Below are 19,043 nucleotides of genomic sequence, written 5' to 3'. Positions count from 1 at the left end.
AACTCCTTCTGAGAAGGAGGAAGCTTTCTTCTAAGAGAAGATAACATTTATGAATTCGTGCAGTTATATGCCTGTAATATTTGGGTTGCACATGCTTTGTCTTTTACGTTATTAAAGGAATGTTTAAAGAATAAATTCTTTTTTTGTGTGTAGTATTTACACCTTGAAAAAAATCAAGGTTAAACCATCAGACTACATCTAGGATTTAATTAGAAATTAAACTTATTTTTTTAATAACACATTTGTAATAAACTTGACTGCAGTCTTTGAGTCCGAGACATTTTAAATGACATTTGGTCGCTGAGGAAGACATAAATTATAGTAGGCATCCTTGTTCCAGAAGTCCGGGCCCTTCCATCCACACCAGCCCTAGATTTGGGAGAAGGGAAAGGAAAACATTTTACAAAGTCACAGGACAACAGGATCAGAATCATAACATTTCTATCCTGCTCTGACGGCAGGATCTTGGAATAAGACTCTAGTGGCTTGGGACAGTTTAACTGGCTCTCTGTTTTTCTTGGTAAAACATAAAAGACCAAAACCTGTTCCATGAAGAGGCATGTTTGCTATGTGGAAACATGGTTGTGAGAAAGCTGAGCTTGTCCCCCGAGTGGCCTCCATGCCCTCCGCCCCCCCAGGCTGCGGTCACCCCCCAACTCTTCACGCCAGTCTTCATCCTCTTCCCCAGCAGAGAAGGTCACTTCCGAACAAAATCTCACTGTGAATGTAGAAGTTGATCAGATGTCCCCTAGGGCCACTGACTTATTTTTCTGGAGGACCCGGCTGACAGCTGGCCTGTGTTGCACGACTCTGCAGTGAAGTGCCCTGTTTGCCGAGCCTGGCGGTGAGGGGGAGGGGAGGTGGTGCTGCACAGCCCGACCAACTCGCAGGCCGCGGGGCGTTGCTAGGGCCCCGGAGGCAGGGTCCAGAGTTCCTACCAGACGGCCTGTTAGCTCTAGTTTTGGTTGTGGGGGCTGGAGGGTTGCATAGAGGTGCTCTTTAGATTTTTCTTTTTCTCATTGCAGAAATAAGATACACACTGTAGAAATTCAAATAAGATAAAAGTAAAAATGTGAGGAAATCTCCCTTACTGTTTTACTGCCCCTGCTCCCAGCTGTTAAGGTAAATTTGGTTTGCGTTTGTACACTCAAGGCTTGCACTATCTCTGTTTAATCTTCCTGTGATCCTTTTATACCTGTAGGCCTTCTCCAGCTAACCAGACTCAGGTTTATTTTTAAGGATGTGGGTAGAGAGGGCGCCCAAACCAGAAGTTGGTGGTAGTAGACAGGGGAGCCACGCTGCCTTCCTTTGAGGCAGCCGGCCTGGGATGCCCGGTGGGAAAGCTCCACAAGAGGGTGAGAGGCAGAGGCGGGCCTTCCCTAGGACCCCTGCTGGGGACTGGGTGTTCGGTCCCTTTGAAGGTCAGAGGTTGAAACCTATTCCCCAGTGTGAGGATACCTGGAGGTGGGGGTCTTTGGGAGGTGACTAGACTATTTGGGTGGGGCCCTCATGAATGGGAGCAGTGGCCTCATTACAGAGGCCCCAGCAAGGTCCCCCATCCCTCCTACCATGTGAACACACGGGGAAAGACGGCTGCCCATGAACCAGGAGGTGGGCCTCACCAGGTAGCGGATCTGCTGGTGCCCTGATCCTGGACTCCCCACCCCCAGAACCGTGAGAAATGAATGTCCTGTTTATCAATCGCCCCGTCTATGGCATTGTTAAAGCAGCCCAAACAGACTAAAACAGCGCCTAGGTTCCAGAGTCAAGTAAGAGTTAAAGTTCCTACTGATGGCCAGGCCTTGGTTTCATGGGGTCTTATATGCACTAATAGAGCAACTGTTACTGTATTCAGATCCTTTGTAGAATGAGATTAAGTGAATGTAAGTAACTTAAAAGTAGTCAAGCCTCCATAATGTCCAGCATACTGCTTAGTTATTTTTGGTTAATTCTAAAGTTATAAAGGCTATATACTACACTCTCCTACTTTGAGGCGTTGATAAACCTCAGTATGTTTGTTTATGCAGAGCTGTAAAATCTCCAGAGAAATATATTTATGAGCTTTGTGCTCCATTATTAAGTTTAATAACTGAGAAAATCTTTATAAATCTAACTTTTGTCTTTGGCAGTTTACTGTACTTCCCTCTTACCCTCTCTGTCTGGAGAGGGACTGGCCTCATCACAGCCTCCACTGTTGCTCTCCGTCTACAGCCTGGTCTGTTAGCAGCCAGTTTCCTGTCCTCCATTATCGAAACTCGTCTTACCTTTTCCAAAATAACCTGCAGCTCTTCAGCGCCCGTGTAATGTGGGTCTAAAATCAGAAATTTTATCTGCCCTGTATTCTCATTCCACGCAACTCCCAGGATTGTGTGAGCCAGGACGCCGCCCCCTGGAGAAGACAAAACAGGGAACGTCAGAGGGCATGCGCGAACCTCAACCCCCATTCAGTTTCAGTTTAAAACGGGCTAACCCACACTGTAAAAGGCCACAGTGTCAAATATACCCTAAAAAGATAAAATTACATCTTTAAGACAGAAAAGATACAGTCCTGTCTCTAATCACATGAGGCTTATGTTCCGTGGCCACATCCGTGGAATTACCTAACCTGGAGTTAGAAGGGGCCACAGAGGGCCTGACCCCTCCCACCAGAGCACAGTCACTGCCGTGTGGCTCTCAGCAGACGGGCCTGCTCTCTGCCCTCAGCACCTCCGAGAGGCAGCCCTACCTTGGTCCCTTCTTTCTGATGTTCTGCTGAAATCTGCCTCCCTCTGTTCTCTTATACACCCCGTTTAGCTTTCCCTGTGGCTACATCACACTACATCTTGCTCATAGAATCCTGAATCTTCAGGTCAGCTAATCCAATTATTTTACAAGTAAAGCCGGGAGAGAGTAAGCGATTGGCAGTGATGTAACACAGCCAGCCTAGTTAGTGATAAGAGCCCCAACGGCTGATGCTCGGGCGAGTGACCATTGCCTCCTTCCTATACTGCATCCAACTCTTTAAATATATGAACACAGTTATCACTTCTCAGCCTTTTCTTCTGGTTTTATAATCTTTGTAACTCTCCTTCTGCCTTGCACATTGGAAAACGAATACCCAGAGGTCAGTGTGTATGGTATGAAAGGTAATTTTAAAGTGACTGATTGTATGTGGCATTAACTATTTACATGAGTGGTAAGTTGCACACACTCTCCACCCTCCCGAAGGAGCCCAAACGCCCAAACCCATACCGATCATCACCGGAGTCCCTTCGCTCTGGAAGTGCCGAGCCAGTTCCCGTCCCTGGGCGGCCATTTCAGAACCTTGGCTAGAAAGAGACCGTTTTCCATTAGATGAATTACTTCAAACACTAAGGTCACATAATCGAGCTTAGGAACCAATGTTTTGTATATTCCTTTTCTGTGTGGTTAAAAAATAAAACCAAATGAAAGGACACATGGACAAAACCAAAGGGGGGTAGGATCAAGGGTGGGAAGTGGGGGTGGCTGGGGTTGCGGGGTGGGGGGAGGGGGTGAAAAAAAAAGCAGTATGAATTTAAATACAATTAAGTGGTAGGGAACTGACTGAGCAAGTTAAAGCAATAGAAACTTTCTAAATATTTAAGGCCATTGGGACTGCCTTAAAGGTCTTGGATTAAGATCTTTAAGACATAAAGAAGGTCTTGGATTTTTTTTAAAGATTTTATTTATTTATCTTTAGAGAGGAAGGGAAGGAGAGAAATATCAATGTGTGGTTGCCTCTCGTGAGTCTCCTGTTGGAAACTGGCCTGGAACCCAGGCATGTGCCCTGACTGGGAATCAAACTGCAAACGTGTGGTTCGCAGGCCCGCACTCAATCCACTGAGCTACATCAGCCAGGGCAGGTCTTGGATTTTTAACCTGAAGTTGAAAGCAGTCACCTTGCTACCCAGGGAGCTCTTAGGGATGGATTGAATTGCAGAAGAGTCAGTTTTCGGTCCTGGGTCCTTGTCTTCCTGCTGTCAGACTCTGAGTCTGTACTTCCTCACCCTAAATCGGGCCCGGTGGCCCCTGCCTGTCTGCATGACAGGGGAGCCCAGCACCAACACGGTGATGTCTGTGAAGCCCATGTGAAAAGTACAGACTGCTTCCAACTGCAACATTATCTTTAGGGAACGTTTCACTGTGCTGTGCAAATTCAGCTGTTGAGAAGACAAAGGCAGATGGACAGATGGAGGTACTTGTTTAGAACGGAGGTGCCAGGTGGTGTTAAACCCCAGCTCGGGCACTGTCAGGATGCACAGTGTTTTACTGTGCTAAAACTCTCTCTTTAATCACCATACGCTTCACTGCTGGGTCTCTCCTTTGTTTGTTAGCACCGATTCCTGCAGCCAGTCCAGACTGCAACAGTGAAACCCGATGTATTAAAGTACATGGCCAAATAAGGATGATGTTACTGTGTTTGTTGAGGTTGTCATAATAGAAGAATTCAAAACATAAGCTCATAAAAGGGGAAAGCTAGTTATGGTACCAGAAATCAACCTTATTTAATTTAGATTTGTTTGTATTGTAATGCTGGCATTATGGCTAAGCTATATTGGGAAAAATGAAATGAATATGTTATTTGGACATGTGATTAGTTTATTAACATCTTAAGAAGAAACAGTGCAGGCGGTAAACAAAAAGGTCGGCCAAAGGCCAACATTTGATTTTCTGAAGACTTTCTGAAGACTTGAGCATAAAAAACACTCGATTTTTCTTTATACCCAAAGTTGACATATTTCCAAGTTTTTCTCTTGGCTAAAATGAGGCCTCAACCATATAAATATGTATTACAGAATTTACTCATAAACTCCAAAGTCTTCTAAAAATTAACTAAAAACAAACTAGGGTTAAAAAATGAGACTTATGAAGCAAGGAGGCAATGAGGGAAGAAGAGAGAGCGGTGAAAACAAGTGTGGGGGAAGGACAGGGTTTTTCTATCATTTTAATCAAACAGGAGACTCACTGTGAAATGACTCCTCCTCCCCCACAGTGTCCTCACCTGATGAACAGTATCTTTGAGGTCACACCCATGAGGTGGTTCAGGGCCAGCTGGACCTCGATGGAGCCGATCCACTGCCGTGATCCCACAAAGGGGGCTGGTTTGTCCCCAGCGTCCACCAGAGCCTTTTTGTATTTAAAATACAAAAACAAAAACAAAATCCATGCAGAAGACAGCTATTAAAAATGACACATAGGACATTTTCCCTGATTACTAGAATATTTTTTTCCTTCTAAACAAGTCAGTCTGTACTATGAGGCAATACTAATTATTAATGACCACACTTGGTACATTAAAGGCTGGTGCAATGCACATGAGACCGCAGTTTGAAACGGCCCGCCCTGACCTGCTGGATCTCTCTGTGCGTGGGGACGGGCTTTTCTGTGTAGCCCTGGTGTCTGAACCAGGAGCAGATGGTCTGCAGAGAGCGGTAGGCGCAGCCCCAGCCGCTGTCGTCGGTGCGGTCCTGCATGTAGTGATGGTAGGCGTACATGCCCTGGACCAGGTAAACCTGCAAAGGGAAGGAGTACAGTCAAATACTGACTTGAGATAGAGGCTTGTGTTCTGTACATACTCCCACGTCAAGTGTACTGTGCTCTGAGCTAGACTGTTACTTTGGTTCCTTCTGAAAGTGCCTGCATAGAACTACAGTGGAGTGTTAGACTCGCTTGGCTTGTTATGAAATGTCTGAAGTCCTCATCGAAAGCTGTAAGGTTTGGCAAGTCCTGCTTGCTGGCTTCTCCCTGAACTTGACCTCCTACCACTTTCCACTGTTGCTCGCTCTGCTTTAAGTTCAGATAGGCCAGGGGCAGTCTGACATCAGAGCCTCATGATTCTCCCTGCCTGGAATGCTCTCTTCCCAGGTAATTTTAGAGCTTGCACCTTTACTTCTCTCGGGTCTCTGTTCAGAAGTCAGAGGCATCCCTCCCTGGTTATCCAACCTAAAAATGGCAGGTTCGCTCCCTTACAACCTGCCCCTGCTCCGGCCGTCACTCTCTATCCTGCTTGATTCATTTGTTAAGACAGCACTACTTGACACATGACTTACTATTTTTTAAAAAGCTGCCTGCCCGCACTACTATTTGAGTTCAAACAGGGGCATGCAGTGTGTCCTATGTCTTTATAAGCCCAAGATTCTACAATGAACTTGGCAAACAGTTAACAAGTGCTTGTTGAATAAATGATGAATGAAGGAAGGAAGGAATGATGAAGGGTCCATATAATAGGACCTATGAGGAGTGTTGCTGAAATTTTGTAAGCCTGCCGATGATTACAGCCCAGGTGTGCTATTAAAGATCCTTAAATAAGGGCCAATATCTTATAAATTCTTGTCATGTCATGTTAAAAATACACATATTTTTGATAAACTGGCATTTAAAAAAGTTAGATAAGAAGAGTGACAGACAAATATAGAATCCTCACTCGATAATTAGGAGATACACATTCAAGCACATGTAGAAGATTTATGACTAGACTGTTGTGTAGGCTGAAAAATGGTCCCTAAAAGATACCTACATCCTAATCCCTGGAACCTACAGAAGCTACCTGAGTCTTTGGAGATGTGATTAAATTTAAGGCTCTTAAGACGGGGAGATCTTCCAGGTGGGCCCTAAAGGCAACCATAAGAATCCATGCAGGAGAGAGAAGGAAATCTGACAGAGCGAGGGGCACTGAGACCGCTGAGGCGGATATCAGAGTGACGCGGCTGCCAGCCTCTGGAAGAGCCCAGGGGATTCTCCCCGAGAACCCTGGGAGGGAGCGAGTCTCTGCTGTCACCCTGACTTCAGCCCAGTGACCCTGATTTCTGACATCTGGCTTCCTGAACTGAGAAAGAACACATTTTATAGTTTTAAGCCATCAAATCTGTGGTTGTTGTAGCATCTGTAGGAAATAAATGTAAGTATCAATAAATTTTAGAGTCTGTATTGCATAGAAATTGTTTCTAACCAGTAGGCAGGTGTCAGGTATCAGTAAAAATAACTATGTAACTAACTAAATAAGTGAATTCTGATATATTTGGATGTTAAAAAAACACTTCTATATAGCACATGGGTTTAAAAATCTATAAAGATACTTGAAAATGAATAAAACTAAAATATGCCAAATTAAAACCTGTGAAAGCAGTGTTTAGATAGAAATTTAAAACCTTAAATTAGAAGATAAGCAAGACTAACAATAAGCTAAGTGGCAGACTCAAGAATTTAGAAGAAGAAAAACAACATAAATCAAAGGAAGTAAAAAATACAGAGTGAAAATTAATGAACAAGAATATAAAAATTACAATAAAAGGGGTAAAAAGAGCCAAACATTTTTTAAAAAGGGCATAAAAATGAAATGAATGAAAAAGAAAACATCACAACTACATGAAAGACTAAAACTTAGGTAAATATAACTTACAAAAATGAAAAAGTTAAAAAAAATTAAAAAGTTCTATAACCATTTGCAAAATTAAATGCTATTAAAAAATCTTCCCATAGAAAATGCTAAGCCCAGATTGTTTTATAGGTGAGTTTTACTAAATGATCAAGAGAAGATCATGCCAATTTTATATAAAGACCTCTAGAAAATTAAAAAAAGAAGGAACACTATCCAACTCTCTCAATTTGCTGGTATATTGATATAAAACAAATATTAAGAACAGTATGAGAAAAAAATTAACAAGGGGAAACCCCACACAAAAAAATGGAATTATTTTTTGGAGGGTGGGCCAGCTAGGTGAGCGTTCCAGGAACCCATGTGGATCAGTGCACCAGCTGGCGTTGTTGTGAGAGGCTGCGTTTGGCTTCAGGGACTGTGAAGACTCTTTCAACGTCTTTGCCCATTTCATGATGGGTGGTTAATGAGCACTGTGCTGAGTGCTCAGCAGTTTTTGACCAAAAATGACATGACCCCTGGGACCTACCTATTCCCCTAACCTTGCCCCAAGCAACTTTTTCTTTGTTTCCCCAAAAAGTTCTCAAAGGGAAACATTTTGCTGTTGTGGAAGAGGTAAAACAAAAAACAGCAGAAGCACTAAAGGGCATAAAAATTGACGAGTTCAAAAACTTGTTTTGAGAAGTGAAATAAAATGACTTAAGTTTAAACATGTAAGAATAAATACATAACTTTTTATAAATAAAGTCTGTTGTTTTCGGATCTCCCCTCGTATAAGCCAGTATCATGCATGAAGTTAGATGCAAACATCTCAACAAACTGTTAGCAAACTAAATCCGGCAGAAAATAAAAAATAATAATCATAAAGAAACTAGGTTTATCCCAGGGATGCCGATCTATTACTGTTTGAAGGTTTGTGCTATGGTTTGTAGGGTAAATGGCAGGCTGTCTGCAATATTCTTTGAAATGACTCAAGGGGAGAAAAAAAGAGAAATGAAGTAGATGAAGTAGATGCTGACAATTATCGAACGTATGTAACAAGAAACAGGAACAGGACTGGCTGTGGCAGGGCTGTCTAAGTGGCCAAAAGCCTGGGGAGCATCACTCAGAGGTACATTGTGCAGCGCTAAGGATTACTGAAACAGACACAAGGCCACGGGCAAGTCGGAGACACCTAGCGCGGAGTGGAAAAGCAGATTGTGGAAGAACTACAGACACAGTGGCACTTTTAATAAGACCGCACTGTGAAGTGAAACGAAGAGCTACATTGTTGAGGAAACAGACACACATACGGCAGAACTATTAGAAGAAGGGAACGAGGAACACATAACTCAGCACAACAGTTCCTCCACGGGGGAGGGAGGTGAAGGCGTGCGCAGGGCAGGAGCACACAGACCGGTCACGAGCTGGTTCTCAAATCGGGTGGGGGGCTCCTAGTGTTCATGTCCTCACTGTGCTTTACAACTTACATGTATGTTACAGGCACACATCCAATGCTCTACAGCAAGTATTTAAAACTACAGAAATGCTTCTTGTATCTCTCTAACAGAAAGAGTAAACCCATTTCATTGTAAATGAATCAGCATTTATCCAGTATCTTCTGAGTGGCACTTTATAAACAACTATTAAGAATTATATCAATATATGATAACCATATCTACCCTAGAGGGATTCCAAATATAGCCTAAGAGAGAAAACATTTGTATAATGATCTACTGGAAAACCATGAAGAATTATAGTGTTTGAGACTCTAAGCTTTGTATTTCCTACTCTGTGATTCTGTGACCGACAGAGCAAGATTTTCAACTAGGAATAGGTCTCTCAAGCAAAATGAATGGAATCACATGGCATCACTGAAACGCTGACTAAAGACGCACTTGTGTGCAAGCAATCAACGCGAGTGTCCGGCCAGGTCTTTCTGTGGGAAGCCGCCCTGCCCAGACGGACCTGCTGTCCCCAGTGCACTCTGACAGCCAGGGTAGCAGTGAGCCTCCAACTCCCCTGGGCTAGACTCTGCATCGTATATTCGTGTTTACTTGAGATTTCCTTACAAAGCACCCGGAGACTCAGCAGGTACTGAGCAGCTGCCGTGACACGATGGCCAATCGAGTTTGCGGTCTTGGGAGTTTGAAGGTGCCCAGCGAGTGGGCAGAAAGGGGCAGGGCATGAAGCAGAAACAAAGCGCACCACGAGCTGGCTGGCGAGGAGAGGAGGGGGGGCAGAAATAGGGAGGGGACGGAAGGGATGAGGCTGAGAAAAGACAGAGTAAAGGGAAGGAACGGGCCAGTCAGGATCAAAAGCAGACAGAGCAGCAGAAAGGCCACCCAGGAGCCAACGCAGACTGGAGCCTGCGGCAGCTGCTTTGTTCTGAGAGGCCAGCTGTGCAAACACTCCGATTCTTGGATGCCACAGGATCTTTTCCAACTGGCCTACACACATCCACCAGGGAGCCCTTCCCCTGTGCCCCTTATTTCAGCAGCTTGAGTGAAGATTACCCTTTGCAACCAGGTACATTGGGCACAGAAAACACTTTGTAGTAGCTTATTAGACTCCTGCTACAGTGTGGTTGGGCAGAATATGCCCTTAATTAGCATGATTTCTCAGCTACAGAATGAAAATAAAATGGAACAAGCCTTTAAAGAAAACGGGGTGGAATTTTAGTAAGAGAAATATGGTAATAATATCTATAGGGACCTTTTTAGACCACTGTAAATTACTGCTATCTTACGAAACTGATCATTAAAAGCAATGGGTGGTGAATTATGTTTCAGGGATGACAGACATTATGAATCAACTCTTAACAAATCCCACTGGTACAAACAAGAAACTTAAGGACATTAATGATTAATCGACACCCAGAAATAATGATTAAACTCACCATACCAGTCTCTATGTTAGGTGGGTTGAGATAAATGTGTGGATTTCTAAGGTAACCATCTTTGTACGGCTCGTCTGCAAAGTGGTGGGCGTTAGGCCTTCGGAAATAAGGTCTGTCGTGTGGCAGGTTGAAGAGGTCGTGTAATTCCTACATGAAATCAGAATCAGCAGGATAGAACAGGAAAAATACTAAATGATTTACATTTCTAGTTAGTTGATGAACTCAAAGTAGAGATATAAAACAGAAAATTAACTGTATATTGATTTAACACACTTATGATTTAATTCACTCAAGTCAAAGAGGGTGAACATAAACTACAAGCAAACAGATTTATTTTTGCTTTTATTAGGTAATAAATACAAATATTATCTATGTGTATGGGCAGAAACTGGAAGGGAACATGGAAAAATGAAAATAATTTGTTAAGTGTGAGAGAACTTAATTATCTATTATAACACAGTCTGTTACAATATGCCCAGGGTAAAGACTGTATATGGTTTTGAAACAGCCCTGTAAATGAGTAAATTATGACTAACAATCATATAATTATTTTAAAGTATTTTTAAAAATCATGCTCTCCTTGGCCGGGTAGCTCAGTTGTTTAGAGCATCATTCTCTATGCGCCAAGCTTGTAGGTTTGATCCCCAGTCAGGCACGTACAAGGATCAGCCGATGAATGCATGAATACGTGGAACAATAAACCAATGTTTCTCTCTTTCTAAAATCAGTAAATTAAAAACAATCATGCTCTGAGTACTTAACGAGTATAAGGGGTAGTGGTTAAATTTCAGAGTAGAAACTGGTGTTATACGCTGTTTCTTTTTCACTGACTGGCTTATTTCACTTAGTATAATATTGTCCAGTTCTGTCCGTGATGTTGCAGAGAGTAGGAGCACCATGTGATCTCCCCTCTAAGAGGAATCTAATGAACAAAATAAACTAATGAAAAAACAGAACCACAGGCATGGACACGTGGGACAGATTGACAGTGACCAGAGGGGAGCAGAGAGGGGGACAGAAGTGGAAAGAAGGGAAAGGGACTAGACACAGAACACGTATGAATTACCCACGGACCTGGGCAACAGGGTGGGAACTGACTGTGGGAGTGGGGGGTGGGGTGGGCAGAGGAGGGCAAAGGGGGAAAAATTGGGAATAACAAAAAAAGCTACGAGATGAAGCTGTACATGTGGTTGTATATTTAAGAGAGTCTGAGAGTTTCTGAGCCCTTGTTTTCTCTTAGCAATTGGAGCTTTGCAAACACAAAGCTCTGTTTTTTGGCTACTTGTGAATTTACATAATTGACCACTAAAGCTATGGCCAGTTAGCATGTCTGCTCCCAATAAAAGTAAGCCATCTTTGGGGGAAACAAGACATTGGTATTATGAAACCAACCAATACAGCATTGAAATAATGCTGAAAATACTTGCACATGTTGAAAATGCACGAGTATTCCCAATTGTACAAAAATATGTAAGAGTTACTCTGAAAAGTTTGAAATTTTCTTCTTTGAATCCCCTGCATACTCTGGCAGTTTGAGGGGGCCATGAGCTCCTGTAGCTGATGCCCGTGCGTATCAACCGGCCTGGCACAGCGTTGTGCAGGGGGTCACACTGCTGGAGCCCTCCTCCGGTTCAGAGACTGAGGAGATGCCCCTGCGGGCACCTCGACGGGCGCTGGCCAAGGCCACACATCCAAGGTGCGCGCTCTGAAACCAGTCACCGTGCCAGTAAGTCTCCTTTCTTTGAGTGCTTAATGTGCTTTCTTTAAATGCCTCTAATAAAACCCTGGGAAGTGGGGGAGGGATGGAGTGTTACTATAAATCCTAACTAGAATTAGCATAAATTCCAATTTCCAGTCCTTGACTGTAATCTTTTTTTTTTTTTTTATAAATCTGAAAAGTAGTCAAAGGGAAAAGAAATTGTATTAACACTGATCAGCTTCTCTAGCTCACTGTAAGCACCTTTTCAATTCTTTTTTTTTCTTACGGAAAAATAGTAAATTTCACAGAATACATGAGCCATATTGAGCAAATAAAATTCAAATGTTACATACGGATTTACATGTTTTTTCACTCATAGAGAAATTAAATAATACGTAAAACAAATAGCCTGTTTCCACCTGTAAAAGTAATTTCCACTTATTGGAAATATGCAATTCAATATAAAATGAATGATGGTCGTATTTTTTCGGAGAAGAAATGAACTGGCCTCACCTTTCTGTAGGCCTGCAGCTGCCCGTCCGGAATCCCTGATGGGTATGAGATTGTCACAAGATTTTTCTGCCCTGGTAGTAAAAAGTGCAGTGGTTCCGGGACCACGATGGAGGTTCCTTTCATGTATTTCAGGAGGCACTTTTCCATATCAGTGAGCTGATTATGAATTGCATCAACTAGAAGCTTTCGAACTCTGGGGGGAGACATATACAAGTGCATTAACAAAAGTGACAGTGGCTATGATACATGATAAATGAAAATGTGTGCAGTCAATGTATCCCTAATGTAGTATTCAAAGAAACTTGACTGGACCAGGTTTACTAAAGGAAGTCTAAATTATGAAGAGTGAAATAAACGCTGTTTCCTCTGTGTAGATAAAGGGAAAACTCTGTATCTAGGCTTTGCAAACTGCCCTCCTTCCTCAAATAAACATTTAATTACTAGTTGACAAGGAAAAACATGGAGTAAATCACACTAAAAACCCCACCCACCGCCCTGGATGTGCCTTAAGGATTCTTGAAAGTGGACTCTGGCGACTGTGGGACAGGGCGCTCGCTGAAACGTGGTGGCAGAGCGTAAAGTACGTACTTTCCCCATGCTTCCTCGGGGGCGGCCGATACAACCACATCAACCGGTAACGTCATGGTCACGTAGTGGTGTCCTGCGCTCTCTCTCTCAATGACAGGGGTCACAGCTGCCAGAGAGGTTGACATTTCCAGCATAAGATCTATATTTACTATTTGATTCTACAAAGAGAAACAGTCAACTCATAGCACACTGAATATAAAAGGGTTAGTTAAAGGACTTTTTAAGGGCCAAAGCTATATTACTGTGAATTGTTTAAAAGCCCAGATCTCATCTTAACAAAAATCTCTCTGTGCTTCAGAACAGTCCGAGGAGAGGTGGACAGTGCGGGGGCATGAAGATGCAATCAGACTGTGTATTGATAAAGATGCAATCAGACTACGTATTGATAAACATTAGGGCTGGTCACTGGGATTCCTTATCCTGTTCTCTTGACTTTTTATAAACTTAAAATTTTTTAAAAAATTAAATGAACAAGATCCAATAACCACCCACGAAAGGAACTTTTAAACTATCTTTCAATACCACAGCTTTAAAGACATAAAGAACTATAAACAAATATTGAATTTGATTAGTAGGGTTGATTTTGATAGTGGTGTGAAACAAGAATTCTGAAAATACTTTTTATGTATTGAACAAATGTAGCGAGATCAGAGGATGCTGGAAGCAGGGTTTCCCCCCAGGAAAAGGGTAGGAAGTGTGTGAGGCTGAAATGGAATGGAGGTATAGAATGACTGCAGAGATAAGTGTGAGTGGTGTGTGTGTGTGTGGATTCACTCATCCACGTGCATGCTCCTTAGGGAAATGGCTCACTCCTACGTTGGAACGGAGACAGTACAGGAAGTGTCTGGAACAGCCTGCGGAAGGAGTAGGGGAGTACTGGAAATACAGTGTCGACAAAATGCTGGAGCTAGCCTGGAGAAGCTTCTATTGGCCAAATCTTGGACAATGAATGCGAGCCTCAGAATAACTTAGAATAGTAACAGATTACAACTCATTGAACAAAACAAGAATCCATGTATCTGTGCAGAAACTACATAAATAAGGATAAGGAAGAGCTTTTAATGATATCTAATGAATAAGGAAGGAAATGATAGAAAAATCACCACTTTGCAACCGTCAGATTAATACTGGATTCTGGCAAGAATTATCAATTGATGCTAGAAGTGGTAGGTAAAAATTTGATGAGGAACAGAATATACACATAGTCTCGAAGTATATTTCCATGAGACTCTTCCTAACCAAGGGGAAAAAACAGTACCCTCACAGTGGAGAGCAGTGGCAGGTACGCTAAGTGATCAAAGGCAACGTCACCAACACTAGGAGCAAACTGGAAACATGCACGTCTTTAACGTAATGTGCTTAGGAAAACAAACTTGACCTCTGTGGTATTCCCACCAACAATGCACGACCTGAGTTTATTCATGAACAACACAAACCCACACTGAGGCACATTCTACAAAATGATTGGCCTGTACTCTTCAAAATGTCAAGCTCCAATTATTGACAATTCTCAAACAATGATTTATATAGCTCGTAATTTTCGTGTGTACCCCAGATTGGGGAAACAGCTCATGGGGACACCTCACTGGTATTTCAAACACAACACAAGCCAAACGGACCCTCATGCCTCCTCCAACTTCCATTTTAACTCCAGCAGGAACCTGGTCACTGCGTATCCCACTGGCTTCCAGGTGTCATGCATTGTGTCCCCTTAATACCTTGTCTCCTTTCCCTCCTATTATCACAGCTACTAGTCAGCTTCTCCTGAAGTGTCCCCTACCGACCTCTCCAACCTCATGTCCCCCAGTTGTCCCCTACCAGCCTGGAAATCCACTACCATCAAATTCGTTTTGCGTGACTTCCTGCCTTGAAGAAGTAGCTCCAGTTCTTACCCCCAGTATCTGGGGGAGCCTGCAGCACATGACAGGTGGGCACTCAACAGCACGGGGTCAAAAGTCAACAGCAAGAACAGTGTGAAGAAAAGTAAATCATTTACTGTTTACTATGTCACACAGAATAGTGTGTTGCTGCATGTTTCAGAACGATTCCTTTTTATTAAATTTTAAGTAATTTGGAAATGCACTCAAGCTGTTTTTTGTGGGAATAAAGAAAGCATTCAGAAATTTTTAAGCTAAGTGTTATAATGGGATGGGAGTTTAGATATGGAAAAAAAAGTATAACTTCTGGAAAATCATTTATCTTTCTGGACCTCAATGATCTGATCTGTAAAAACTAAGAGAGGATTAAATAATTTCTAAGATCTCAAGTCCAAATTCAAGGATTTAAAATTTTTACCACGAAGAAGACAGGTGATTTGCTTACCACGTCTGGTAACCTTTTGTCTTTCTTTCTCATGAATTTCCGTTTTGTATCTTCTTCCTGTTCAAATCTAAATGTTTAATACACAAAGATGTTTATCCTATGCAATTCCATTTTGAAAACATTGATGGGGATCTGCAAACGCACTCACTGGATAAAGCGCATGATGGTCTTGCAAGCGGAACCGTCCGTCAGTTCTCCCGGTAAGGTGTTCTGGTCGCTGTTCGGCCACACGTACACGGGACTATGGCGAATGCTGAGCACCAGTGCGTCTGAAGAAAGCCTGGTTGACAGGTCGCTCAACACATGATTTAGTGCTTTCTTGACAAAAATTTCTAAATTGAAAGAATATAAATAGAAGTCAGTTAGGGACAATGTAAACTTTTCAATATGAATGCTTTCAAATACCCAAAAGTAGAAGTAAAATTGACCCCTAAATATCTGTTCCCCAAATTCAATAATTATTTAAAATTTTTGCCTTTCTTGTTTAAACATTGAGATAAATTTCAGAGACCATAATATTCATTCTTTTTAACAAGTACGACTCAGTTGATTTTAGTATATTCATGAGGCTGCACAATCATTACTCTCTAAGTCCAGAATGGTTCCATCGCCGCAAAGAAACTGTCCCTATCAGAGGTCATTCCCTATTCCCTGGACACTTACTGACAGCAGTTACTAATCTACTCTCTGTCTTTTTATAGATTTGCCTAATTGGGACATATCTCCCCCTCGGTTTCATTTGCAGATTGGTGAGAATGGCAGTATAGTTCATTATCAATTTTATAATAGACAGAGTTTTCTGGCAGACCTACCATTAGCAGTAGCGAGCTGAAAAGCCAGATCAAGTCCTCCCCTTACTCGGAAGAGTATGTCCATAGTCCCTGAAGTCACCTAAGACACATGAAACAAAACTTCCACTGTGAAACCAGACAAACTCATCCTCACATACATTACAATCTATCTGAGTTTCGGCCAAGGCATTAACTGACTTTGACTTTTCAAATTGTTTCTTGAGTGAATTATTTTATGCAGAAAAACAAACCAAAACACCCCAAATTCTAGATTGGGGTTCTCCACTTTTGTTGCACACTGAAACCATCCGAGGACCTGGGCTACACTCTTAGAGATTTAATTAATTGTGGTCTGTCTAGGGCATAAGGTCATTTAAAAGCCCATCCCCTCCCACCCAAGTGATTCTAATGTGGAAAAATTGAGGAATACCACCACTCTGAGATGGTATTCCTAAATTATAGTGTTAACAATGGGCTTAATACTGACCCCAAAACATCAGTGGTAAAGAACTCGTCTAAGAGTGGGACAAAAACATTGAGCCTAATACAATACTACTTGGTGGTCAAGAGGATGAGAGAGAAAATGGATACATCGCCAATGGATGATGAACTGTAGAACACTCCCTAAGGCAATGCACCAATCAGAACCAAAAGCCTTAAATTCATTCTTGGAGTAGTAAGTGTGAATTTAGAAATTTAAGGAAATCTGCAAAACACCCACAGATTCAGGAATGAGGATGTTAACCTAAATGTCAAGAAGAACAGATGGGTTAAATGGTTCTGAGTATTATATAGCCATGAAAAACCATGCTTTAGAAGAGTTTTTCACACCATAGGAAAATGCTTGCAACTTACAAAGGGAAAAGAGAATTTGTAAAATGGAATCTATCTGCAATTTTTAACTTGGGTACATGTGCTGAGTTTCAGGTATTTGATGGCATGTGACAAATGATACCTACCATTTTGGTACGGGGAGTGGAGGAGGGAGAGAAGCTTTGGGAAGGGGTTTCAAAGAGTTCATCAGAGTCTGAAAATATTTCCCAGACAGGCTGAAGACCTACACTACATAGTAAGAGCCTTATTTTGAAATAAATGACTAAGTACAAACATTGACTGAGCTCTTAAAATGTAAAAGGCATGGTGCTAGTGACTGGACATACATTAATTCTGATCGTCAGAACATTACTGAGTAGGTATCATTACTGTTTTTCTCGTTTACAAATCTCGTCACATTTTTAAATGGTGACTGCTTTAATTTATTTCATAAATTATAACCTGTTTGCCCCATTCTATTTCTGGGAATTCTAAGAAAATAATGAAGAAAGTTCAAGACAAATTTAGCTTCAACATTGTCCACTTACCGTACTCTTGTTCATCATAGCAACCCCTCCCCTGCCTCCCAAAAAGTTAAATAGCTATCACTAAGAGGTTGGTAAAATAAAGAACAATACTACAATACAATATACTAGGCACCCATTTGAGTGGAAAACATTTAATGGCAATGAAAGATCCCAAAGAAGATAAAAGTTAAAAAGACAGTCAAGAACAAATTTACCTTGGTGACTTACTGTATGCTTTTGCACAATTTAACTAATTACTCAAGTCTTCTGTACTCTTCAGTAAAATCGGAAAAATGCACAACTTCATAGGATGGTTGTGCAGATTCCATAAAAGATCTCGTGTAAAAGCACCAGGCTCTCCCTAGACTTGCCTAGAAGCAGTAATATTTAAGCTGAGATCCGAGGGGAGAGCAGGCACAAGTATGACAATTCCAAAGGAAAGGTGGGGCTGGGTCTGTGCGAGCGCATTCCAGGCCTGCTGAAAGGACCAGAAAGAGACTAGGCAGCTGGCTGGATGCTGGTGGTGAGCACAAGGGTGGTAAGAGTGCAGAGAGGGAGAATATACAGCCATTTAGAAGTGGACGCTGCAGGACTTGCTCACTGGTAAGATACTCAGGAGCTGAGAAGAGGGAGATATCAAGGATGATACCCGGGGTTTTGGATGCACAAGAGGGTGGATGCGGGGCACGGTTAAGTAAGGTGGGATCACTGGAGGAAGAGCAGGGGTGGGATGAGAGGTGGAAATGATGAGTCGGTTTTGACCTTGCTGAGCGTGAAATATACGTGAGCGATCCCAGTAGAGGTACAGCCAGTGGGTATGCGTATCTGGGGTTGAAAACAAAGGTCTAAGCTGGAGACACGAATTTGGGAGAAGGCACAGGGTGTAAAGAAGTGTTCCTGAAGAACACCACGGCGTGTAGGGTAGGGATTGGAGGACCTGCTGAGCAATTACAAGGGAGGGAAACCGGAAGTGTGACATCAGTGGAATGGAGGGAACAGAATATTTGAAGGAAGTTATTCGCCTTTCCCAGGTCAAAAACTTCTTCAAACCTTCAAAAACACCGAATGTTCCCTCGTCCTCAAAATGCATTCACGTGGAGGCGGCGCAGGAGGCGCGTGGCCAAATACGGAGGAGCTGGGGATCCACGCAGTGCGGGGCAGTGTCCCTCCGGCCCCAGCTGGGAGGTCGAGCACAGGGCGGCCCAGGCCGTGGGGTTCGCGGCTGCCATCGCGGGCCCCGGCAGGACCAGCTCCTTTCAAGGGCGCTGGAGCCGTAGTCAGGGCGGCTACCGAAGTCCGCGGGGAAACGCAGGGGTCGGTCGCGAGCAGAGGTACTCACCATGCCAGCGCCTCGGCGGTGACAGTGGCGGTGACAGTGACGCTGACGTCAGCCCACCAGCTCGGGAGGCTGGTCTGGAAGTGTCGTCACTCTGGGGGCGGGGCCGGGGAAGGCGGACTGCAACTCCCAGCATGCCCAGCAGTGACGTCACGGGCGTACCACGCCACAGCTCTTCGCGGGTGAAGAAAGGGGCAGGAA

The 19,043-nt window shown here is 43.0% G+C and overlaps 1 protein-coding gene across 1 annotated transcript; it reads right to left on the bottom strand.

Moving 5' to 3' along the window:
- Positions 1–157: 157 nt before the first annotated feature.
- UFSP2 (UFM1 specific peptidase 2) lies at positions 158–18,544 on the bottom strand. The gene is made up of 12 exons (XM_037128821.2): positions 17,722–18,544; positions 16,188–16,266; positions 15,524–15,707; positions 15,376–15,442; positions 13,054–13,211; positions 12,466–12,658; positions 10,254–10,400; positions 5,349–5,513; positions 5,003–5,127; positions 3,232–3,308; positions 2,265–2,389; positions 158–369 (listed from the first exon to the last, which is right to left on the bottom strand). Exons 2-12 carry the CDS (start codon positions 16,249–16,251, stop codon positions 283–285), a joined length of 1,392 nt encoding a protein of 463 aa, XP_036984716.2. The 5' UTR covers positions 16,252–16,266; positions 17,722–18,544; the 3' UTR covers positions 158–282.
- Positions 18,545–19,043: the final 499 nt, after the last annotated feature.

Source organism: Artibeus jamaicensis, unplaced genomic scaffold (assembly GCF_021234435.1).
Source record: "Artibeus jamaicensis isolate MK-2021 breed Jamaican fruit bat unplaced genomic scaffold, CSHL_Jam_final scaffold_833, whole genome shotgun sequence".
Taxonomy (NCBI): domain Eukaryota; kingdom Metazoa; phylum Chordata; class Mammalia; order Chiroptera; family Phyllostomidae; genus Artibeus; species Artibeus jamaicensis.
Note: the sequence above shows the minus strand (reverse complement) of the source record. Positions and strands in the feature narration are given on the sequence as shown.

Excerpts from the sequence above, each read along its gene's own strand:
- UFSP2 (XM_037128821.2), bottom strand. The coding sequence starts at position 16,251 with ATGGACATACTCTTCCGAGTAAGGGGAGGACTTGATCTGGCTTTTCAG. Across the intron at positions 10,401-12,465 it reads AGCTGCAGGCCTACAGAAAG|GAATTACACGACCTCTTCAA; the intron begins GTGAGGCCAGTT and ends GATTTCATGTAG. Across the intron at positions 2,390-3,231 it reads AGGGACTCCGGTGATGATCG|GGGGCGGCGTCCTGGCTCAC; the intron begins GTATGGGTTTGG and ends TGTCTTCTCCAG.